Source organism: Tamandua tetradactyla, chromosome 4 (genome assembly GCF_023851605.1).
Source record: "Tamandua tetradactyla isolate mTamTet1 chromosome 4, mTamTet1.pri, whole genome shotgun sequence".
In the NCBI taxonomy this organism is placed as follows: Eukaryota; Metazoa; Chordata; class Mammalia; order Pilosa; family Myrmecophagidae; genus Tamandua; species Tamandua tetradactyla.
The window spans coordinates 25,367,194-25,392,930 of record NC_135330.1 but is presented as its reverse complement, the minus strand read 5'-3'; the positions used below and the strand labels follow the sequence as shown (position 1 = coordinate 25,392,930).

At 42.0% G+C, this 25,737-nt stretch overlaps 1 protein-coding gene across 1 annotated transcript; it reads left to right on the top strand.

The window, feature by feature from the left end:
• MYOC (myocilin) lies at positions 1–25,737 on the top strand. Its single transcript, XM_077155753.1, has 3 exons — positions 1–724; positions 23,553–23,678; positions 24,379–25,737. Exons 1-3 carry the CDS (start codon positions 166–168, stop codon positions 25,161–25,163), a joined length of 1,470 nt encoding a protein of 489 aa, XP_077011868.1. The 5' UTR covers positions 1–165; the 3' UTR covers positions 25,164–25,737.

Genomic DNA, 25,737 nt, shown 5'->3' with positions numbered 1-25,737 from the left:
ACAAAGCTGGCTCCCCCGGTGTCTATAAACCTCCCTGGAGCTCGGGCATGAGCTGCCAGGGCCACTAACCCAGACACCAGACAGCATAGCAGAGCTCTCTGAAGACGACTCACCAGCCTCCGCGCCGAGGGCTTCTGTGCACGCTGCTGCAGCTGCGGGCCCAAGATGCCAGCTCTTCAGCTGCTGCTTCTGGCCTGCCTCACATGTGGCGCAGGCACCAGTACGGCCCAGCTCCGGAAGGCCAATGACCAAAGTGGCCGATGCCGGTACACCTTCAGTGTGGCCAGCCCCGATGAGGCCAGCTGCCCTGAGCAGGGTCAGGCCATGTCAGCTCTCCAGGATCTGCAGAAAGACAGCAGCATCCAGCGCGCAGACTTGGAGTCCACCAAGGCCCGGCTCAGCCACCTAGAGAGCCTCCTCCACCGGCTGAATGTGAATCAGCCTGCTGGGTCCTGGGAGAGCGAGGCCAGGCTGCAGAGGGAGCTGGATACCCTGAGGAGGGAGCGGGACCAGCTGGAAACCCAAGCCAGGGAGCTGGAGACAGCCTATAGCAACCTTCTGCGTGACAAGTCTACTCTGGAGGAAGAGAAGAGGCAACTGGGACAAGAGAATGAGGACCTGGCCAGGAGGTTGGAAAGCAGCAGCGAGGAGGTAGCAAGGCTGCGAAGGGGCCGGTGTCCCCAGACCCAAGACGCCTCTCCGGATGTGTCAGCCTCCAGGGAAGGTAGGAGTGTGGAGATGACAAGGGACCCCCAAGTTTGGCAGATGATATGGTTTATGGTGACCTATTACAGGTTCCCCCAGGCCTGCCCTTACGCTCTCTCCTTTCTCCCTGAGACTGAATATCTACCACAGGGCACATGAATTAAGGATAACAAAGCAGTCTTATCAGTAGTCATCTTTCATATGCTGCTAGTAATGTAACTCCTATGGTTTTGTTCAGTTAGTGGCTCTGAGTTCTTGTGGTTGTCTTTGACAATGCTTTCATGCACCAAAGCAAAATGAAACAAATAAGAACTGGGTGAGGTTTGTAAGTATAGGTATGGGTATATTATTGGTATTAAATTTGAATCTTTGTTCAGAGATTGTTTTTCTTATCTTTTGGCATTAAAATGTATGTGCTTTATATAGGAAATGACAATGATAATAGATGATGGGGATTTTGTTTGTTTTGTTTTGTTCAAACTTACAGGACAGTTGGCAAAAATAATACAAGCCCCATACAGAGAACTCCAACATATTCTACCCCACCCCTGAAACCGAGATCCACCAGTTTTAACATTTTTCCACATTATCTATCTATCTATCTATCTATCTATCTATCTATCTATCTATCTATCTATCTACCTACCTACCTATCTATTTAATCTTCTGAAATTTGAGAGTGGGTTGCACACATCATACTTCCTTAAAAATAAAATACTTCCATGTATATTTACTATGAACAAGGATATTCACTTATATAATCAGCGCAATATCAAGTGCAGTTATCAAGTTCAAGACATTTAACATTGATATAAAGCTTATATTCTATATTTCACTTTTTCTTATGTCCCAATATTGTTCCTTTAAGCCTTTCCAATCCAATCTTGGCTCTCACCCAGTACCAAGTATTGCATTTAATTCTCATTATCTCTTTCTTTTTTTTTAATTGTGAAAACATATATACAATATAAATCTCCCCATTCCAACTGCCCCCAAGCATAACATTCAGTGCAATTAATCCTATTGCCAATGTTTCAGTACCCTCACCACCATCCATTACGAGAACGTCTGCTTCACCCCAGACAGAAACCTTGCACCTGTTTTGTATTAACTTTCCATTTCCCCTGGTCCCCACCCCTGGTAACCTGTACTCTACTTTCTGTCTCTATAACTTGACGTATCGTCTGATATTTTCTTTGTGGTTACCACAGGGCTTAAATTTAACATCCTAAATCTGTAGCAATATCGTTTGCTTTGAAACCAAATTACCTTTCATAGTATATATAGACTATGCTCCTGTACCTCTCCATTTCCCACCTTTATATAGTTCTTTTCACAGATTTACGTATTTATACAGTATGATTCCAAAATCATTGATTTATCATTGCACTTTATGCATTTGCCTTTTAGATCCTATTGAAAGGTAAAATGTGGAGTTGCAAATGAAAAAGTACAATAGTACTGGTACTTATATTTAATCATGTCATTATCTTTACCAGAAGTCTTTATTTCTTCATGTGGCTTCAGTCAATTGCCTGGTGTCCTTTCCTTTCAACCTACAGAACTTTCTTTAGAATTTCTTGTAGGCTGGTCTAGCAGTGGCAAAAATCCCTCAGCTTTTGTTTATTTGGGAATGTTTTAAGCTCTCATTTTTGAAAAACGGTTTTGTTGGACATAGAATTCTTAGTTGACAAATTTTTGCTTTCAGCACTTCCCACTGCCTTCTCACTCCATGGTTTTTGATGAGAAGCAATATTTACTCTTACCAAGGCTCCCCTGTACATGACACATTGCTTCTCTCTTGCAGCTTTCAGAATTCTCTATCTTTGGTATTGGAAAGTTTGATCTTAACGTGGTGTGGTAGGGGTGTATTTGGGTTTATCCTGTTTAGAGTTTATTGAGCATCTTGGATTTGTATATTCATGTATTTCACTGAACTTGAGAAGTTTTATTTCTTTGACTATTCTCTCTGCTCCTTTCTCTTTCCTCTCCTTTTGGGACTCCCACAGTGCATATATTGGTATCCTGATGGCATCCCACAGGTTCCTTAGGTTCTTTTCACCTTTTTCTTCTTTCTTTTTTCTGTCCCTCAGACTGGATGATTTTAATTGCCTTATCTTCAAGTTCTCTGATTGTTTCTTCTGTCATCTCCAATCTGCTGCTCAACCCCTCTAGGGAATTTTAATTTCTGTTACGACAGTCTTCAGCTTTGTTAGGTTCATCTTCATAATTTCCATCTCCTTGTGTTCATCTATCATTTTCTGATTTCCTCCAATTCTTTGACAATGGTTTCCTTTAGCTCTTTGAGCATATTTCTGACCATTTTTGAAAGCCCTTGTCTGGGGGGGGGGCGGGGAGTGCAAGCATAGTTCAGTGGTAGAATTCTCGCCTGTCACGCGGGAGACTCAGGTTCAATTCCTGGCTCAAGCACTTCCCAAAAAAACAAACAAGCAAATAAACAAACAGGTAAACAAACAAAAATTCAACAGATGGTACTGAAGTAATTGGATACTCACATGAAAAAAGAATGAAACGTGACCCCCACCATACCCATACAAAAAAAAAGGAAAAGTCCTTGTCTGGATGATAGCAGCTCTGCTCCTCCTTACTGATGGTTTCTAAGGCTTTAACTTCTCCTTTTTCTGGACCATTACTTCCCATTTCTTTGCATCTTTTATAATCTTCTATTGAAACCTGCACATTTTAATGTGTTATGACAGGAATTTAGACTCTGAGGTATCTGTTCTTTTAGCATGTATACAGCCAGTGTCATTGCAAAGCTTTCCTTGAATGCCAGGAGCTAACAATAATAATAAAATAATAAATAACAAGGAAGAAGAAGGAGTGGAAGTAGAAGTCAAAGAAGAAGAAGAAGAAAACAGCATTACCCAGTCTTTGCAGACTGACTTGTGGGAATGCTGTCCTTTGGATTTTATCTGTACGAAAAGTTTAGTGACTAGCTCCAGGCCAATGCATAGGGACCTCCATGGTCCTTTCAGCACGTGTGTCTTGTATTGAGCATGCACTTGCCCACTTAAGAAATTCCCCATTCAAGTGGGCAGGAAGGTCTCCTCTTCCCTAGAAACAGTTTCCTCACTGTCCCGGGCACGGCACTGCATGTCCTAAAGCCAGCAATCCCTTGCCCCACGCAGCCTCTTGACTGCTTTTCGACAGTGTTCTGTAGGGAGCTCCGTGAGCCGCCTTCTGCACACAGAGCAATTTTTGGACAGTGAGCTCTTAGGTCACCACCAGACATACTGGGCCAGACATACATGCTCCCAGTATGTGCACAAAGGTTAATATGTTCCCTCCAAAACCAGGACCTGGGATCTATACTGCAGCACAGGTCGGCTCTGTGCCAGGAGTGGGGGTTGAGAGCCAGCCAAGGCGACATGAGATCCTACCACTTTTAGTAGCCTTTTCCTTGAGTCGGTGCTCACCCTGTTACTTCAGTCCCTGTTTCCTGGAGCTTTGAAAAAGATGTTTCTGCCATTTTTTACTGGCTCTTCAAAGCTTTTATAAGAGAACAGATCTGTGAATCTTCTCACTCCACCTTCTTGATTGTGGCAGAGCCTTTTTGTTTGTTTTTAATGTCCTTCCTTGGCAAAGTAAAGAGATGGTGACCCTTTGTCACTTCCCTCAATATGTTGTTTAGGAAAGTTTCCAATTATTTGTGCAATTTGAGAATCTCTGTTTTAGTCACCAGACAATTTCCTAGGGTGGCTTTTTATTTTCTTTTTCAATTTTTTTTTATTGTGAAAAATAACAAATATAAAACAGCAATAAATTTCAAAGCATACCTCAATAATTAGTTGTAGAACAGATTTCAGAGTTTGGTATGGGTTACAATTCCACAATTTTAGGTTTTCCCTTCTAGCTGTTCCAAGACACTGGAGACTACAAGAAATGTCAATTTAATGATTCAGCAATCAAACTCATTTGTTAAACCCTGTCTACTCTGCTATAATTCCACGTTCTCCTTTGATCCTTGCCCACTCTCTAGGGCTATTTGGGCTGTGCCCATTCTCACTTTTTCATGTTGAAAAGGGCCGTCATAATAAGGGATGGGGGATAGAACTAGTTGATGTTCTGGAGAGGCTGACTCCTGTAAGTTTCAGGACTTATCTGGCCAAGGAACATACCTAGAGGTCATAGGTTTCTGGAATGTAATCATAGTAAATGGAACCTTTCTTGACTCTCAGATAAAACCCTAGGGGTTCTTTAGGGTTGGCAGGAATGATTTTGATTGGGGTTTGGCAAACCATGACAGGTGCAGTATCTAGCTGAAGCTAGCATAAGAGTAGTCTCCAGAATAGCCTCTCAACTCTATTTGAACTCTCTCAGCTACTGATACCCTATGTGTTATGATTCTTTCCCCTCTTGTGATCAGTATTTGCTAGTATAACTTCATGCCTTTGGACAGGTTTAACTCAGAGTTGACCTGCAACATCAACATAGACAAATTTCTGACAAAAAGGTCATCACTTGTTTCAATAGTGTTGTAGTGAAACCAGGCTGAACTCACATAGGATTTCATATATTAGGCAACCATGAAACTGGAGTCATTGATTATCAAAATTCATGTTAATAAAATAATACAGTGTATTTTAAAATGTAATGTACATTATAATGTAAGTTGTTACATTTCAGAAAAGGGAATGATGAAAGACAAAATATTATTTTAAATTCAAATTCCTGTACACAGAATGCAAATACATTGTTTGATTTTGTTCCTGAATTTTTTTTGTTCTATGTCTAAATGTAAGTCTGAAGGCTTTCATATTTTTAATTAAAAAAATAGTCAATGCTTAAAAAAGGTATTGTCGATCCCACAGTGCCAGGGCCAGCCTCATCCCTGGGAGTCATGTCCCATATTGCCATGGACACGTTCACCCCTGGATGTCATGCCCTGCATAGTGGGGAGGGTAATGATTTTCCTTGCAGAGTTGGGCTTAGAGAGAGAGAGAGAGAGAGAGAGAGGCCATAACTGAGCAACGAAAGAGGTCCTCTGGAAGTAACTCTTAGGTATAACCACATTAGGCTTAGCTTCTCCGCTACATAAATAAGTTTCACAAAAGCAAGCATCAGGACCACGGGCCTGTTCTATTGACTTGGTAGTTACAGCAGCTTTTTCTAACAGGAGTGCTCTTCTGTTATCCTGGTCCCTACTTGCCTGAAGATTAATCTGAGCATGTGGGTGAGGGGAGGAGAAGGAATTCTCCTCCCAGCAGTTGGGAAGACAGTATTTGTGCCATTTTTTTGTGAAAGTTGTGCTCCCAAATATTCACACTTTAGAATTTTCTAACCATGAGGAGACAAGCAGGAAAATCCGGATTGCGGGACAATTAGTCCAGACTCTTAAAAGATGTCGATCTCAAGAGAGAAAGAAAAACAAAAGGGGAGGACCTAGTCTAGATTAAAGGAGATGTGCTAACAGTAGGCTCTGCATGATCCTGGATTGACTCCTACGTCAGGGAAAAAACATGTACAAGGGACGTGTGTGGGAAGATAGAGGAAATTTGAATATGGACCATTTACTAGATTATATTGCTACATTAATGTTCAGTTTCTTGGGTAAGATCATGGAACTGGGGTTACGCAGGAGATTATCTAGGTTCCTAGGAAATACATGCTCACGTACTTAGAAGTCAAGGGCCACACTCTCTGCAATTTGCCTTTGAATTGTTCGGCAAGGACTATAAATACATAAAGACTACGAGAAAGAAAAGTTAAGTGAATGTGGTGAAATGCTAACAATCTAGGGGAACCATATATGGGGGTCTTGTACTATTCTTCAACTTTGGAATTTTTCAAAACGAAATGATAGGACAATATCTTTTTGAAAGCTTTCTCATTCCTCAAAAAGTTAAACATAGAATTACCGCATGACCCAGCAATTCCACTCCTAGTATATATTCAAAAGAATTGAAAGCATGGACTCAAACAGATAATTGCACACCGATGTTCCTACAGGCATTATTCATAATTGCCAAAAGATGGAAGTGATGCAGGTATCCAACATATGCGTGGATAAACAAAATGGGATACCTACATACAATTTAATATTAATTAGCCAGAAAAAGGAATGAAATTCTGTTACATGCTGCAACATGGATGAACCTTGAAAGTCTTATGTTGAATAAAATAAACCAGGTATAAAGGACAAATATTCTGTGATTCTACTTATTTGAATTGGCTAGATAAGCAAATTTATAGAGACAGGGCTTCCTGGAAGATGGCGGCTTAGTAAGACGCGCGGATCTTAGTTTCTTCTCCAGGACACCTACTAGGGGAGTAGAAATGATACAGAAAGCGCCCAAAGCCACAACAGAGATAAAAAAGACAGCATACCCCATCCTGGAACGGCTGGCTGGCTGAGAGAAGCAGCTCGGGTGAGATCGCCGAGGCGCGCGGGCCTTACCGGGCGGGGTGGCAAGCGGCCGGAGTTACTCCCTTCCCCCTTCCCGGGCCGGCTGGGAGAATTGGAGAGGCGGTCCCCTGAAACAAAGACGGCTGGCGCCCACACCACGCGCAGCCCCCGGACCAACTGAGAGAATTGGATCGGAAACCCCCAGGCCGCGGAGAACGGTGACGGGTGGGGGAGGCCCCTTCCAAACCCGTGACTCCCGGGGAACGTGTACTCTCTCGGGCGGGCCGCTGCCGCTGGCGCCCTCCCGCCACGCTTGTTGCCCAGGGCCGACTAGGAAATTCGGACGGGCTCTTTCCCTGGCTGCGGCGACCAGCAACCCTCCCTGCGTTCGGACCGAGGGCCGGCTCAAGCCGCTTTGGCTAGCGAACCCCCAGGACGGCGAGAGTTTTCCAAAGTTTAAGGTCCCACAGCACCTTTTACTGGTGGGACCCGCAGACAAACGTGTGCCACGAGCGCCACCTACTGGGCAGGATAAGAAAAACAGAACCCAGAGATTTCACAGAAAAATATTACAACCTTGCTGGGTCCAACACCAAGAGAAATCTGAATAAATGCCCAGACGCCAGCAGCAGAAGATAACTGTCCACGCTCAAAAGATTGAGAATATGGCTCAGTCAAAGGAACAAACCAATAGCTCAAATGAGACACAAGAGCTGAGACAACTAATGCTGAATATACGAACAGAAATGGAAAACCTCTTCAAAAATGAAATCGATAAATTGAGGGAGGACATGAAGAGGACATGGGCTGAACATAAAGAAGAAATAGAAAAACTGAAAAAACAAATCGCAGAACTTATGGAAGTGAAGGATAAAGTAGCAAACATAGAAAAAATAATGGATAGCTACAATGATAGATTTAAAGAGACAGAAGATAGAATTAGTGATTTGGAGGATGGAACATCTGAATTCCAAAAAGAAACAGAAACTATAGGGAAAAGAATGGAAAAATTTGAACAGGGTATCAGGGAACTCAAGGACAATATGAACCGCACAAATATACGTGTTGTGGGTGTCCCAGAAGGAGAAGAGAAGGGAAAAGGAGGAGAAAAACTAATGGAAGAAATTATCACTGAAAATTTCCCAACTCTTATGAAAGACCTAAAATTACAGATCCAAGAAGTGCAGCGCACCCCAAAGAGATTAGACCCAAATAGGCGTTCTCCAAGACACTTACTAGTTAGAATGTCAGAGGTCAAAGAGAAAGAGAAGATCTTGAAAGCAGCAAGAGAAAAACAATCCATTACATACAAGGGAAACCCAATAAGACTTTGTGTAGATTTCTCAGCAGAAACCATGGAAGCTAGAAGACAGTGGGATGATATATTTAAAATACTAAAAGAGAAAAACTGCCAACCAAGACTCCTATATCCAGCAAAATTATCCTTCAAAAATGAGGGAGAAATTAAAACATTCTCAGACAAAAAGTCACTGAAAGAATTTGTGACCAAGAGACCAGCTCTGCAAGAAATACTAAAGGGAGCACTAAAGTCAGATACAAAAAGACAGAAGAGAGAGATATGGAAAAGAGTGTAGAAAGAAGGAAAATCAGATATGATGTATATAATACAAAAGGCAAAATGTTAGAGGAAAATATTATCCAAACAGTAATAACACTGAATGTCAATGGACTGAATTCCCCAATCAAAAGACATAGATTGGCAGAATGGATTAAAAAACAGGATCCTTCTATATGCTGTCTACAGGAAACACATCTTAGACCCAAAGATAAACATAGGTTGAAAGTGAAAGGTTGGGAAAAGATATTTCATGCAAATAACAACCAGAAAAGAGCAGGAGTGGCTATACTAATATCCAACAAATTAGACTTCAAATGTAAAACAGTTAAAAGAGACAAAGAAGGACACTATATACTAATAAAAGGAACAATTAAACAAGAAGACATAACAATCATAAATATTTACGCACCGAATCAGAATGCCCCAAAATACGTGAGGAATATACTGCAAACACTGAAAAGGGAAATAGACTCATATACCATAATAGTTGGAGACTTCAACTCACCACTCTCATCAAGGGACAGAACATCTAGACAGAGGATCAACAAAGAAATAGAGAATCTGAATATTACTATAAATGAACTAGACTTAATAGACATTTATAGGACATTACATCCCACAACAGCAGGATACACCTTTTTCTCAAGTGCTCATGGATCATTCTCAAAGATAGACCATATGCTGGGTCACAAAGCAAGTCTTAACAAATTTAAAAAGATTGAAATCTTACACAACACTTTCTCGGACCATAAAGGAATGATGTTGGAAATCAATAATAGGCAGAGTGCCAGAAAATTCACAAATACGTGGAGGCTCAACAACACACTCCTAAACAACGACTGGGTCAAAGAAGAAATTGCAAGAGAAATTAGTAAATACCTCGAGGCGAATGAAAATGAAAACACAACATATCAAAACTTATGGGACGCAGCAAAGGCAGTGCTAAGAGGGAAATTTATTGCTCTAAATGCCTTTATCAGAAAAGAAGAAAAGGCAAAAATTCAGGAATTAACTATCCATTTGGAAGAACTGGAGAAAGAACAGCAAGCTAACCCCAAAGCAAGCAAAAGGAAAGAAATAACAAAGATTAGAGCACAAATAAATGAAATTGAAAACATGAAAACAATAGAGAAAATCAATAAGGCCAGAAGTTGGTTCTATGAGAAAATCAATAAGATTGATGGGCCCTTAGCAAGATTGACAAAAAGAAGAAGAGAGAGGATGCAAATAAATAAGATCAGAAATGGAAGAGGAGACATAACTACTGACCTCACAGAAATAAAGGAGGTAATAACAGGATACTATGAACAACTTTACGCTAATAAATACAACAATTTAGAGGAAATGGACGGGTTCCTGGAAAGACATGAACAACCAACTTTGACTCAAGAAGACATAGATGACCTCAACAAACCAATCACAAGTAAAGAAATTGAATTAGTCATTCAAAAGCTTCCTAAAAAGAAAAGTCCAGGACCAGATGGCTTCACATGTGAATTCTACCAAACGTTCCAGAAAAAATTAGTACCAATTCTCTTCAAACTCTTCAAAAAAATCGAAGTGGAGGGAAAACTACCTAATTCATTCTATGAAGCCAACATCACCCTCATACCAAAACCAGGCAAAGATATCACAAAAAAAGAAAACTACAGACCAATCTCTCTAATGAATACAGATGCAAAAATCCTCAATAAAATTCTAGCAAATCGTATCCAACAACACATTAAAAGAATTATACAACATGACCAAGTAGGATTCATCCCAGGTATGCAAGGATGGTTCAACATAAGAAAATCAATTAATGTAATACACCATATCAACAAATCAAAGCAGAAAAATCACATGATCATCTCAATTGATGCAGAGAAGGCATTCGACAAGATTCAACATCCTTTCCTGTTGAAAACACTTCAAAAGATAGGAATACAAGGGAACTTCCTTAAAATGATAGAGGGAATATATGAAAAACCCACAGCTAATATCATCCTCAATGGGGAAAAATTGAAAACTTTCCCCCTAAGATCAGGAACAAGACAAGGATGTCCACTATCACCACTATTATTCAACATTGTGTTGGAGGTTCTAGCCAGAGCAATTAGACAAGAAAAAGAAATACAAGGCATCAAAATTGGAAAGGAAGAAGTAAAACTATCACTGTTTGCAGACGATATGATACTATACGTCGAAAACCCGGAAAAATCCACAACAAAACTACTAGAGCTAATAAATGAGTACAGCAAAGTAGCAGGTTACAAGATCAACATTCAAAAATCTGTAGCATTTCTATACACTAGTAATGAACAAGCTGAGGGGGAAATCAAGAAACGAATCCCATTTACAATTGCAACTAAAAGAATAAAATACCTAGGAATAAATTTAACTAAAGAGACAAAAAACCTCTATAAAGAAAACTACAAAAAACTGCTAAAAGAAATCACAGAAGACCTAAATAGATGGAAGGGCATACCGTGTTCATGGATTGGAAGACTAAATATAGTTAAGATGTCAATCCTACCTAAATTGATTTACAGATTCAATGCAATACCAATCAAAATCCCAACAACTTATTTTTCAGAAATAGAAAAACCAATAAGCAAATTTATCTGGAAGGGCAGGGTGCCCCGAATTGCTAAAAACATCTTGAGGAAAAAAAACGAAGCTGGAGGTCTCGCGCTGCCGGACTTTAAGGCATATTATGAAGCCACAGTGGTCAAAACAGCATGGTATTGGCATAAAGATAGATATATCGACCAATGGAATCGAATAGAGTGCTCAGATATAGACCCTCTCATCTATGGACATTTGATCTTTGATAAGGCAGTCAAGCCAACTCACCTGGGACAGAGCAGTCTCTTCAATAAATGGTGCCTAGAGAACTGGATATCCATATGCAAAAGAATGAAAGAAGACCCATCTCTCACACCCTATACAAAAGTTAACTCAAAATGGATCAAAGATCTAAACATTAGGTCTAAGACCATAAAACAGTTAGAGGAAAATGTTGGGAGATATCTTATGGATCTTACAACTGGAGGCGGTTTTATGGACCTTAAACCTAAAGCAAGAGCACTGAAGAAGGAAATAAATAAATGGGAACTCCTCAAAATTAAACACTTTTGTGCATCAAAGAACTTCATCAAGAAAGTAGAAAGACAGCCTTCACAATGGGAGACAATATTTGGAAATGATATATCAGATAAAGGTCTAGTATCCAGAATTTATAAAGAGATTGTTCATCTCAACAACAAAAAGACAGCCAACCCAATTACAAAATGGGAAAAAGACTTGAACAGACACCTCTCAGAAGAGGAAATACGGATGGCCAAGAGGCACATGAAGAGATGCTCAATGTCCCTGGCCATTAGAGAAATGCAAATCAAAACCACAATGAGATATCATCTCACACCCACCAGAATGGCCATTATCAACAAAACAGAAAATGACAAGTGCTGGAGAGGATGCGGAGAAAGAGGCACACTTATCCACTGTTGGTGGGAATGTCAAAGGGTGCAACCACTGTGGAAGGCAGTTTGGCGGTTCCTCAAAAAGCTGAATATAGAATTGCCATACGACCCAGCAATACCATTGCTAGGTATCTACTCAAAGGACTTAAGGGCAAAGACACAAACGGACATTTGCACACCAATGTTTATAGCAGCGTTATTTACAATTGCAAAGAGATGGAAACAGCCAAAATCTCCATCAACAGAAGAGTGGCTAAACAAACTGTGGTATATACATACGATGGAATATTATGCAGCTTTAAGACAAGATAAACTTATGAACCATGTAATAACATGGATGGACCTAGAGAATATTATGCTGAGTGAATCCAGCCAAAAACTAAAGGACAAATACTGTATGGTCCCACTGATGTGAACGGACATTCGAGAATAAACTTGAAATATGTCATTGGTAACAGAGTTCAGCAGGAGTTAGAAACAGGGTAAGACAATGGGTAATTGAAGCTGAAGGGATACAGACTGTGCAACAGGACTAGATACAAAAACTCAAAAATGGACAGCACAATAATACCTAATTGTAAAGTAATCATGTTAAAACACTGAATGAAGCTGCATCTGAGCTATAGGTTTTTGTTTTGTTTTGTGTTGTTTTGTTTTGATTTTACTATTATTACTTTTATTTTTTTCTCTATATTAACATTCTATATCTTTTTCGGTTATGTTGCTAGTTCTTCTAAACCAATGCAAATGTACTAAGAAATGATGATCATGCATCTATGTGATGATGTTAAGAATTAATGATTGCATGTGTAGAATGGAATGATTTCTAAAGGTTGGGTTAATTTCTTTTTTTCCGTTAATTAAAAAAAAAAAAAAAAGAGAAGGGATAATTGGAGATGAAGGGATACAGACTGTACAACGGGACTGGATATAAAAACTCAGAAATGGACAGCACAATACTACCCAATTGTAATGCAATTATGTTAAAACACTGAATGAAGCTGCATGTGAGGTATAGGTTTTTTGTTTTTGTTTTTTTTGTTTTTTTTTCTTTCTATTATTGTTTTAATTCTTATTCTGTTGTCTTTTTATTTCTTTTTCTAAATCGATGCAAATGTACTAAGAAATGATGAATATGCAACTATGTGATGTTATTAAGAATTACTGATTGTACATGTAGATTGGAATGATTTCTAATTGTTTTGTTAATTCTTTTTTTAATTAATAAAAAAAAAAAATTTATAGAGACAAAAAGTAGATTATAGATTACTGGGGGCTGAGGGAAGAAGGGAAGTTTCTCTATGGGGTGATGGAAAAGTTCTGTGATGAGTGGTGGCACACAACATTAGGAATTGTATTAATACCAACGAACTGCATGCTTAAAAATGGTTAAAATGGAAAGTTTTATGTTATATATACACATATATACCTGTATATACATGTGCATGTCACCCCCCCTCCACACACACACACACACAAGCTTTCTACATGAAAGCAAGATCTACATAGGTTTGAATCTGGAAAACCTAAAAGCCAATGTCTGAGTGCAACTTTGGGCAAGTCTTTTAACCTTCTGCACCTTTAGTTTCTTATTTGTAAAATGGCAATGAAAATTCTTGCTGTGTGTAATTACTTTTATGATGTTCAAATAAATAACTTTATAAAGTGTACAGGAGTTTTTAAATCCTATGTTAGGGTTGGAAAAGATCCAGTTCTGAATTTTAGAATTAAGAAAAGTGAAGTCCAAATATGCTAAGGGACCCAAGGTCGCACAACCACTTAGTGGTAGAGCTTAGACTTGAACTTGAGTCTCTGAGGAAAGCTAAGAATGTGATGAGGCATTTGTTATTCCAGATGTTAGCTGAACGAAGTTACATTCTCAATGAAAACCCAATCCTGCGTGTAAGTGTGGGCTACGTGTATGTGTGAAAACAGAGGCGATGTTTTATCTTTTTTATTGTCTTATGGTCATTTAATATGTTGGGAATGTATTTGGACATGTTCTGTAATTTTCTATTTCTTTTTTTGCAACTTCACTTTTTTAAAAAAAAAGAATTTTTTTTTACTATGAAATATATTTATGAAAAAAAAAACAGCAGTATTTTTCAAAGTATATTTTAACAAGTAGTTACAGAACAGATTTCAAAGTTTGGTATGCGTTACCATTCTACATTTTCAGGTTTTTCCTTCTAGCTGCTCCAAAACACTGGAAGCCAAAAGAAATATCATTACAGCAATTCAGCAGTCATACGTGTTTGTTAAATCCTATCTTCCCTATCTTATAACTCCTCCTTCTCCTTTGATCCTAAAAAGTAAGGGTAAAATCCTATTATAATGAACCCCAAACTTGGAAGTTATTTCTCAGTAGTGGATTTTTTCGTGAGCAGGAAATTACATTAGTGCAAGAATGTGGAACTAGAAAGGGGCCTAGCAAGCATCTGTTCCACTGGCTTACTTTTCTAGCTGTGGAAACTGAGGCCTAGAGAGGATACGGACCTTGTCCACGGGCAGCTTGCCTGTTAGCAGCAGAACCAGGGTCAGGATTCAGGCCTGTCCACCTGGGGTTCACTGACTTTCCAGAATCCCCAGCTGTCCTCGAGGTTACAGACCCTAAAAGTAAAAGACAGAAAAGTACATGTAAACATCAGGGAAAGAAATACTTGGAATGAAAGTTGTCTTCAGGATTCTAGATTTGGGACAAAGTCATGTTTTGGGGGGCTGGAATTTGAGTGTGGGTGCTTTTTTATTTTTCTGCATGCTGTATGGTGGGGTCACATTTCATTCTTTTTCCATGTGTGTATCCCATTATTGCAGCAAACACCATTGGTTGAATTTTCTTTTATTTTTTTGGCATGGGCAGGCCCTGGGAACCGAACCCAGGGCTCCCACAGGGCAGGCAAGAGTTCCGCCACTGAGCCACCATCGCACCGCCCACCAATTGTTGATTTTTTGTTCAGTTGGTTTTTTTGTTTGTTTTTGGGGAAGTGCATGGGCTGGGAATGAGCGTGGGTACTTTTATATAGGGGTACCAGTACTGGGGTGTTGGCAATAAACGGGATGAGGGCTTAGTGAGGCCTTACTTTAGTGAACAAATGTAAGGCCTGAGAAGGTGGAGCTTTTCTTACCCCACCCGTAATTCAAATTATCACCACCACTTTCTTTACCTTGTAATTGTTACAGAGAAAAAGATCTCCTCAGAATCACAGAAATCACACACACACACACACACACACGGGTAATAGAAAATATATTTAATATCTACTAAATTATAGAGAATCATTAATAAATATAATTTGCTAAAATAATACAAAAGGTATTTATATAAATTTTATAGTAATAGTGATATAGTGAAATATTGTCTGTAAACCTTTCAAATAAGCTCAAAGTAGAAAAATACAGTTTACTGAAAGATAAATTGGGGTTTACAGTGAGAGGCCCCACTTTCCCCTTTATGTATCCTCTGCAACAGATGAGTCCCCCAGAGGGCAGAACCTGAGACAATGGCTTCTGTGTAGGTGGTTTATAGGGACGGGACCCAGGAGGAGAAGTGGGGCACAGGGGAGAGTGAGGCAGGAAGGAAGAAAAGCCCAAAAGAGCAGCATTTTCAAGTTGGTCACTACAGTGGGCAGCACAGGCTCAGCCCCACCAAGGCCTTCTGCAGAGCTGTTGAAAATGTGGGCATTTAGAACAGGGGAGCATTTATCCAAGGGTCCCCTATTCCGTGAGCCAAGGATTACCCTGTAGGATACATCGTACTTCCACAATAAGCAGGCTGGTCTTACAGCTTCCCAAACCGTGCTTCAGTGATGCTAGGCCCAGCAGCTGAGGCACGTGCCAGCAGGTGCCAGCTGCGTGAGGCAGGTTGCCATAGCAACGCCTGGAAAAAGGTGGGCGGACAGGATGTGAGGCAGGGAGCCAAGAGGGCCCGTTAGAAGTCGAGCCAGAACCCCTTCGTGCCCTCAAAGGGGTTATTGTGCACGTTAGAAGTAACAAGGGGAGAGGCTAGCACAAAGGACTTCTTTTACTTGAGCTTCACTATTGTTTTAACATGTCATTCAATGATCAAAATGTTAACTTTGATATACTATGTCGACAACACGCATTGCTTCTGGAGACAGTTCATATTGCAGCAGCACCTGGAACAATATCCTGTGAGCTAATCTTCACTTTACTACAGCCTTAGGAATGAGTGTATGTATTGTCAACACCCTCCTTTTTCTTCACTCTCTTTATTTATGTAATATTGACCTAACTTTCCAGACAATGACAGGAAATAACTACAAAAATCATTAGAACTCATTTGTCAGTGTATAAAAAACTTAATGAGTTAATAAGTTCATTTTCTATATTAAGCCCCGCAAAATGTCTATAAAGTAGAGGTAAGGGAGATAGGACAGAGCATGCAGAGAGTTTCCAGCCTTTTATTACAGACATGAATCTTTAAACCATACACGGACTGGATTTTAAAAGGGGGAAAAAAACCCACAAATAAAAATCTTAAAATTTTTAGTTGTCTGATACAATATAACCAATATTTTCATGATCTCTTTTTGGTTTTCCCCACATTCAGAATGAAAAGTGGGTGACACTGAGATATTCGAAAGAAATTTTTGAGATATCTTCATTGAGGACCCTTTTATTTAGTTTCTTATATAAACCTGAAAGCAACCTTATAAGTTTGTGCAGCTAATTATTATGAGGCTCAGAGAGGTTGAGTAACTTGCCCAAAGTCACACAGCTAATCAAAGACAGGGCTGAAATGGGAAGCTTCAACTTCTAGTCCAATCCAGGTCTTTTGCCACAACTGCTTCCCTGCCTTTGGACCTTCAGTCTTCGTGCCAGACAGCTCCACTCTGAGAGGCTGACCATTGCCAGATGCTCCTGGCTGTGAAGATGTCAGGCCTTCACCATCCAACCATCCCACGTGCCAACTGAGAACTGGCCTTTCAGACATTCTGGAGGTCATTCCCTGACCTTATGTTTTAATGTGGTTCTTGTTTACTCCAAAGAAAGGATACGAGGTGGAGTTCCTTCTAAGAGTGAGGAAGGAGAGTGAGAAAGCTGAAGGACTCCCTGCCCAAATCCCTGAGGGCCTCGGTGGAGCCAGCAGCTCAGCACCTACCAGGCCTCTGTGCTGGCCAGGCCGTTGGCGGAGGGAGAAAGGCGCTGGTGGGAGGACGGCGCTCACCAGAAGCTGGGTGTGCTGGGCTGTCCAGTGGACTCCAGGTTTAGCTCCGGGAGTGGGTCACTCTGCAAAGTGTTGAGTAATCTTTTGACGCTTTTATAAAGCCTCTAGTGGCAGTCCGGGCCCAGCTAGGAGATAGAAACCACCCAGTAGGTTAAGCAGGAGTTTAATAGAAAGGAGTATTAAATATGGTGAAAAAAATAACTGTAAGATATAAGCAAACCCTATATGGTACCCTGGGGCTAACAAGGAGTTCCCAGGGAAGGGTAAACTTGGAATGGGTTCAGACCCCCTCGGGAAGGTGAGGCCCAGCCCATCAGACAGCAGGGAAGTTCTCTGGTTTGGCCAGGCCAGGGCTGGTCCGGAGTTGCAACAAGTCCCCTTTCCGAGTGCGGGCGGGGAAGCCGGCGACCCGCACCCGGCAACGTGGGCGTGCGGTGGGCGTCCCGGAGAGCGCGCCCACGGGCTCACGGAGCCCGGCGTCCGAGCAGGTGGGAGGTATCCAGAGCACGGACGTAGAGAGCGCGATCTCGAGCGCTGGCACCCATGCGCACGCGCACGCACACTCACCTCCCCCCCCAAAAGCCGTCGACCGGGAAACTGTAGTGTCTCTCGGGCGCCCCCTCCTGGGACCGCTAAACATTGCACTCACGTTAAAGGAGAAACACCTGTGTATCACAGCTGCTACTGCATTTGGAGCTGAGAGCAATGAATTGGTAGCTGTCGCGGAAGGTTCTCAGCGGCCATGGCCTTGACTTACTAACTGTGGGACTCTGGGCAAGTTAATCTTTCAGCCTCAGTTTCCTCATTTGCGAAATGAGGATAATGTCCACGTTCAGGACTCATAGGAGAAAGAGAGAATGAACATCAAGCGCTTAGCACCGTGCGTGGTTCATAATAGGCACTTACTAAGGGTGGCAGTAAATTTTTATTCAGTGCACACTGCAGTCCTAGAATATTTTTTCTTCTGAAACTTTCTTTTTTTCCTATTAAAAACTTTTATTGATATATATTATATATTCACATACCATGTAATCATCCAAAATGTACAATCAATGGTTCACAATATCCTCATATAGCTGTGCATTTATCATCACAATTGACTTTTTTCTTTTTTGTGTGTGAAAAAACAGCATATATATATATATATTTAAAAAGCAATGCATTTTAAAGCACATCACAACAATTAGTTGTAGAACAGATTTCAGAGTTTGGTATGGGTTACAATTCCACAAGAATTCCTATTTTTGTGTGTAAACGAGTTGACTAAATTTTATCAGTGTGACTTTGTTATTAAGAGTTTGGCAATGTCTGGAAGGATTGAAAACAGTTGCATCTGGTTCTGAGAGATGAAGAACAGATTCTGGACTATGGTTGTCCAAGTGAAGGAGCTCACCAGAGAAGGCCCTCCCAGCAGATACTTAATTGCCCCAAGTTGAAACTTGTTTCTTTATTAGAGACGTTGTGGGTTTACAGAGCAATTATGCATAAAATATAGGATTTTCATATACTGCCCTATTATTAACACCTCCCACTGATCTGGAACATTTTGTTGCAATTGATGATAGCACATTTTTATATTTGTACTTTTAGTTGTAGATCATGGTTTAACTTACAGTTCATTGTGTAGTGTAGATCCATGGCTTTAAAAAAAGTGTTTATCAGATGTACAGTCTGACGTTTTCCCCTTTAATCATATTCTGTGCTGTTAATTATGTTCACAATGTTTGTTACTGTCACCACCATCCATTACCAAAACGTTTCCAGGGAGAAACCCTGTACATTTTAAGCCTTAACTTCCCATTCCCTACCTCTGCCCCATCCCCTGACAACCTATATTCTAGATTCTGACTTTGACAGCAACAGATACCATAAATAATTTATATGAAAATGCTTTGGGATGTGGCAAGTGCTATCAATGCCTGTTAATCCTCTCCTTCCGCAAAGAAGCTGTCTCTCGGTGTTGAGTTGCCAGCCACACGAAGTCACCTGTGAAAAATGCCTGTTTTCTCACTTTCATTATTTCCCCTGTAGCTAAAAAGAGGTATTTCTTAATTTTCTTCTTACTACCTTGCAGGTTTGTACTTCTACTTTTCTCAGTACACATCTTTTCTCAGTCGGTCATTACATTATATAACTACCCAGCTATATTCACAGAAAAAAATAATTTGTATCCGATGCAGAGAGGAAGGAGCTGGGTGCAGGGGAGGGGCGACTCACAGCGACTCTCGTGTGACAGCTGTGGAGCACCTGGCTGACGGGCAGGGAGACGGGGTAGGGACGGGGAAGTCCCCTAGCTTTTTGTCCACCACTGCGGTATTTCTCCCCAACTTCACCCCACCTGATACCAGCCCCAGCATTCTGAGAATACATTGAAACAATGAAAGAAGTTTAAATTATCTTGAGGAGTAGACTGCAGTGGTGCAAGGAGAGACGCAAATGAAAGAAAAACAGCTAAACTCAGAGAGAACGCTTAATGACATGATTTTGAGAAACTATCCTTGGCTGGAGTTTACCGGAATCTCTGAGCCTCTGCTCAGTATAGAAGGTTGGACAGGTCGGGCTTGCCAGGTTGCTCCTGACAGGCAGAGGTCGGGGGCCTATCGTGTTTTAGGCCTAAGAGAGAAGCAATGGCAGCGGGAGAGGCAAAGAGAGAGGATGAAGGGCAGGGTTTCAGGAGGCAGCATGGTTGCAAATGGCTCTGCTACCTCCATTGTACAGGAACTTTTGCCTTTTCCCTGGAGTATGGGAGAACAGAAAACCTCAGGCATCCTGTCCCTCTCCCATACAGCCCAACTCCTCAGCAGAGCTGGGTGGGTCACCAGCACTGGGAGAGGAGGGAAGCTGCTGGTGCTGACCCAGGGTTGGTCTGGAAACCTACATCCGACCCAGGGCTGGGCCTCTGCTCTAGGTACTCTCCTTGGGCAACGTCCACTCTTTCTAGAATGAAGAGCAGAGTTTCTTCACCTCCATAGTTCCTCTGTCAGGGAGGGTGCAGATGGAGGGAAACAAATAGACATTCCAGAACTCTCCAGGAGCCATTTGGATTCTCCAAGAGCCTGCTTCCTAAGGCATAGCCTGTGCTGAGACCATGTTACTACTCGGTGAAGAGGAGTTTGCCAGATTATGAAATCTTCAAGGGCATAGACCAATCATATTTTACTTACCTTTTATCTCCAGCACTTAACATGGGCCTTGTTGTACCTCTGAGGGCTCCAGAGAGGCTGACGGAATGGGTGGGTGCTGGATTCAAGGCTGGGGAGATTTAAGACTTACCGTGGCTGTGGGTGCTAGGAAATCACAGACACCCGTTAAGCAGCCATCACCCAGATCCCCACTACCCCCATCTCCTTCTCTGGGGAAGTTAGGAGCACACACTAAGTGGCCGGCAATCCTCCGGCCTTCAGCTAGCCCTGCCTCCTTTGCCATCCTGGACGATCCCGCAGCAGTGGAATACGTTAAGTCTGATGAAATAGCCCAGCCAGACCTTAAACCTGGAAACCAGGAATGAGCAGCCCAGATGCTAATCAAGGCAGGAATTCTCAGTGGTCCCCCAGGCTGGATAAATACCACGCTTGAACAGTGTAGACTGGTCTCTCTTCTCCATGGTGAGGTAAGGTGTGCAGAACTGCCATCCATCAACTCTGACCCAGGGCAGTTTTCAGCCACCCTGAGTCGTCTTCTCCTCCTCTTTTGGATGCTTTGTACTGTGTAAATAACAAGGAAGTTATTTGCCCTTCTGGACTCTTTATGCTGTGCAAATCATAAAGAGATCATTTGCTGAAAGTTTCTGTTGTGTCCTGAGCCTGTGTTCCCACAAAGCCCTGTCTTAGTAACTCGCCCCACAGTGGGGGCGCTCCCACTTGCCTCTGGAGGGGTGTATCTGAGATGTCCTCCAGCTGGCCTCACATTTTGGCCTCACGGGTCTGTGCTCACCTGACCTACTGAGGACAGCTCAGGGGCTGGGATGCCCTGCCCCTTGGAACAGTCACACTGCTAGGGAGGCCAGTTTAACAGCTACAGTGGTGCAAAGGCAGGGGATGGAGGGGATGCAGCTGGGATCAGGAGAGGGAACTTCAGGGGGTTCACCGGGCTCAACTGCTCCATTGGAACAAAAAGCCAGCCCCCAGCCACAAGGTTCGGCCCAAACCTGAGAGCCCTCTTAGCTGGGTGTTTTCTTCAAATCCTCTCAGGGAGAAAACTTTTCTCATACTGTAATTCATCAAAGCCAAACAGCAGCAAGCATAAGAGGGCGCCCAGTAACGGAGCTGTGAAAATGTGAAAGAACGTGCTACTTAAGATTGATGAAATGTGGCACATCCAGAAGGGTTAGAAATTGTCCATGGGAATCCTCTGTTCCTGGGGTGGAAATTTAGGAGAGATAAAGACAGAGGGTGTCTTCTGACTCCTCTTGGCCCTGTTGGAGCCCAGCCTCGCGCATTGCACTGACTTCCCTCCCCCTTGTCCTGGACACCCGAGAATCCTGAATCGTGAGCTGTCAGTCACTGAGGGGCAGAGAATGAAACATTCAGCAAGAGAAAAGGCCAAGTCTGCTCCTGATGACTATGGCTTCGGCCTTGTAGTCAGGGTCTGCTATTTGACCTAAATAAGCAAAAGTAGAAAAATTAACACGCCATGATGGCCTAATATCTGAACAATCTGCTGCACCCATGCCTCCCAGCCCGCCCCACTTCCCTTCTCCATGGCTCAAGACTGCCTCTAAATTCCTGTGGGAATTCTGCATACTCCCTCTCTTCCTTATTCAAAACTGGTCTCAAAAAGAGACTTAGAATGTTTTCAACCAATCAACAGAAATCTAATCTATTACTTCTTACAGGAACATTTGCATTATGACAAGGTGAATGAAAAAACAGCTTTAAGTCAATTAGGGAGTTAAGTGTTGAATTCCAAACCTTTCCAACATCCCTAAAACCCAGTCTCATCGATCCATAAATTAGCTCTTCTAGGGAGAATTATTTTAATTGTGTAAAAGCTTATTTGATTTTGAATACTCGACTCTGTGCTAGGCAGACTGCCATGCATTTTTGCACCAATTCAGAAAAAGAAATAAAAAGAAAACAGAAAACAATTTATATATACCTTACCCCTTACCCCTCCCTTTTATTGATTACTAGCATTTCAATCTACTAAATTTATTTTAACATTTGTTCCCCCTATTATTTATTTATTTTTAATCCATATGTTTTACTTGTCTGTCTATAAGGTAGATGAAAGGAGCATCAGACATAAGGTTTCCACAATCACATAGTCACAATGCAAAAGCTATATTATTATACAATCATCTTCAAGAAACATAACTGCTGGAACACAGCTCTCTCTCTCTCTCTCTCTCTCTATATATATATATATATATCTTTTTTTTTTTTTTTTTTTTAACATGGGCAGGCACCGGGAATCGAACCTGGGTCCTCTGGCATGGCAGGCAAGCATTCTTGCCTGCTGAGCCACTGTGGCCTGCCCCACAGCTCTATATTTTCAGGCAGTTTCCTCCAGCCGCTCCACTACACCTAAATAAAAAGGTGATATCTATTTAATGCGTAAGAATAACCTCCAGAATAACGTCTTGACTCTGTTTAGAATCTCTCAGCCATTGACACTTTGTCTCATCTCTCTCTTCCCCCTTTTGGTTGAGAAGGTTTTCTCAATCCCTTGATGCTGAGTTCCAGCTCATTCTAGAATTTCTGTCCCACGTTGCCAGGAAGGTCCACACCCCTTGGAGTCATGTCCCACATAGACAGGAGGAGGGTGGTGAGTTTGCTTGTCGTGTTGGCTGAGAGAGAGAGAGGCCACATCTGAGCAACAAAAGACGTTCTCTGGGGTGACTCTTAGGCCCAATTTTAAGTAGGCTTAGCCTATTCTTTGCAGGGTTAAGTTTCATATGAAAAAACCCCAAGATTGGGGGCTCAGCCTATTGCTTTGGTTGCCCCCACTGCTTGTGAGAACATCAAGAATTCTCCACTGGGGGAAGCTGAATTTTCCCCTTTTCTCACCATTTCCCCAAGGAGATTTTGCAAATACTTTTTATTTACTGTTCAAATCACTCTGGAATTTGTCACGGCATCGCTCTGGACAAACTTACAAAATCTCATGCCCTACTCAAGGTTCCATGTTCTATGGTGTTCAATTAAGCTGTCAGACAGCATGTCTTTGGAAACATATTTAAATGCCATCCTCACATAATTGATCCTTGTATCATTTCTCCTTATGGTACCACTTCATTTCTTTCAGTTTCTAATTGGAATTTGGAGAATTTGGACTTCCAGGAACTGAAGTCAGAATTAACTGAGGTTCCTGCTTCCCAAATCTTGAAGGAGAGTCCATCCAGTCATCCCAGGAGCAAAGAGGGAGATACAGGTATGAAGTGAGACTTACTCCCTTTTCTGCCTGTGGGAGCTTAGTCCATTTGAGGTTCCATGCTCACAGTCGGTCAATCTCCCCAGGGGGGCAAGAAAGGGCCTCCCATGGGTGCAGAGGTGAGGTGGGAGGATGCATGAAAAAATATGGGCTCATTGGTCAGGGCTGGATAAACTTTGCATTATAGAGATTATTCTTATCATGAGTTGATTTTTTTTCTCTCTTACTTTTTAAATCATGAAATAAATCAGACATAAAAGTCATAAAGTGTAATACAAAGAACACCCATGAGCCCACTGCCTAGCTTAAGTAGAATATTATAAATACAGTTGAAGCTGCCTTTGTCCTTACAACTGATACTGTTAAGTTTGACTCATAGCAATTATGGAGTTAACTTATATTGGATATTTACTTTATACTAAGCACTTAATGTGTATAATCAATATTGAGTACTTAACAACAGTTCTAATTCCCAGAATGCTTTTATTATCCTCCTTTTACAAATGAGTCAACAGGCTTAGAGAGCTAAGTAATTTCTTAGAAGTCACACAGCCAGCAGGTGGCAAAGCCCAGAGTTTAGCCCAGGCTGATTCTAGGGTCCTCACTTCCACTCTCTCTGTGATGCTTCCACTTCCACACTGCCACTCTCTGTATTTGGAAAAGTTAGGGATAAATGTACTTTTTCTCCTCAATTTACCAGGTTGTGGAGAACTGGTTTGGGTAGGAGAGCCTGTCACTCTGAGAACAGCTGAGGCAATCACTGGCAAGTACGGCGTGTGGATGAGAGACCCAAAGCCCACCTACCCCCACACTCAGGAGACCACATGGAGAGTCGACACAGTTGGCACCGATATCCGCCAGGTTTTCGAGTATGACCTCAGCAGCCAGTTTGTGCAAGGCTACCCTTCCAAGGTTCACGTGCTGCCCATGTCGCTGGAAAGCACAGGTGCGGTGGTTTACAAGGGGAGCCTTTATTTCCAGAGGTCCAGGTCAAGAGCCATGATCAGGTACGAGCTGAATACCGAGACGGTGAAGGCTGAGAAGGACATCCCCGGGGCCGGCTACCATGGACAGTTCCCGTATTCTTGGGGCGGTTACACAGACATTGATTTAGCTGTGGACGAGACGGGCCTCTGGGTCATCTACAGCACCAAGGAGGCCAAAGGCGCCATAGTCCTTTCCAAGCTGAACCCGGAGAATCTGGAGCTTGAGCAAACCTGGGAGACGAACATCCGTAAGCAGTCAGTCGCCAATGCCTTCGTCATCTGTGGCACCTTGTACACTGTCAGCAGCTACTCATCTGCTGATGCTACTGTCAACTTTGCTTATGACACAGGCACAGGCAGCAGCAAGGCCCTGACCATCCCGTTCAAGAACCGCTACAAGTACACCAGTATGGTTGACTACAACCCCCTGGAGAAGAAGCTCTTCGGCTGGGACAACTTCAACATGGTCACCTATGACATCAGGCTCTCCAAGATATAAAAGACTTCCAACATATACCAGGAGAGGCAGGGGGAGGTCACATCCAGATCTTGTGGAGTAGGCAGAAGGAAGACGGAGCCGTCCAAAGCCCATATTGCTTTTCTCTGCTTTCCAAGCTTTCATTCATTCACAAGGATGTGCATTGTCTCCATGTCTGACTGCAAGAATAGCAAGCTGGGGATTTAGACCATTTCATATGATAGTAGATAGTCATTCCTTCCATCAGCTTTTAAAGGGATATTTAACCAAAATCATTTTAAAAGTCTTCTGGTGACTTTGGGCAAAAGCTACAATGCCTGTTAGTTTCTTCATGAAAACCACAAGGAGAAGATGCATTTGGGAAAAACAGGTTGCCCTGTCTGGAGTCCAGGACTATCCCCTGCGCTTACCTACTGTATGGTTATCATAGGCACAATAAAAAGCAACACTTATGAAGGAAGAGAAATGGCTTTTATGGCCAGTACTGAACATGCTTAAGGTGTGTTTACTATAGTTGGCTTCTAATGCTTCTGGGAATCTGGCTGGATATCACACAACCCTTTGCCCTATGAAATAAAATCTTACAAAGCATTCC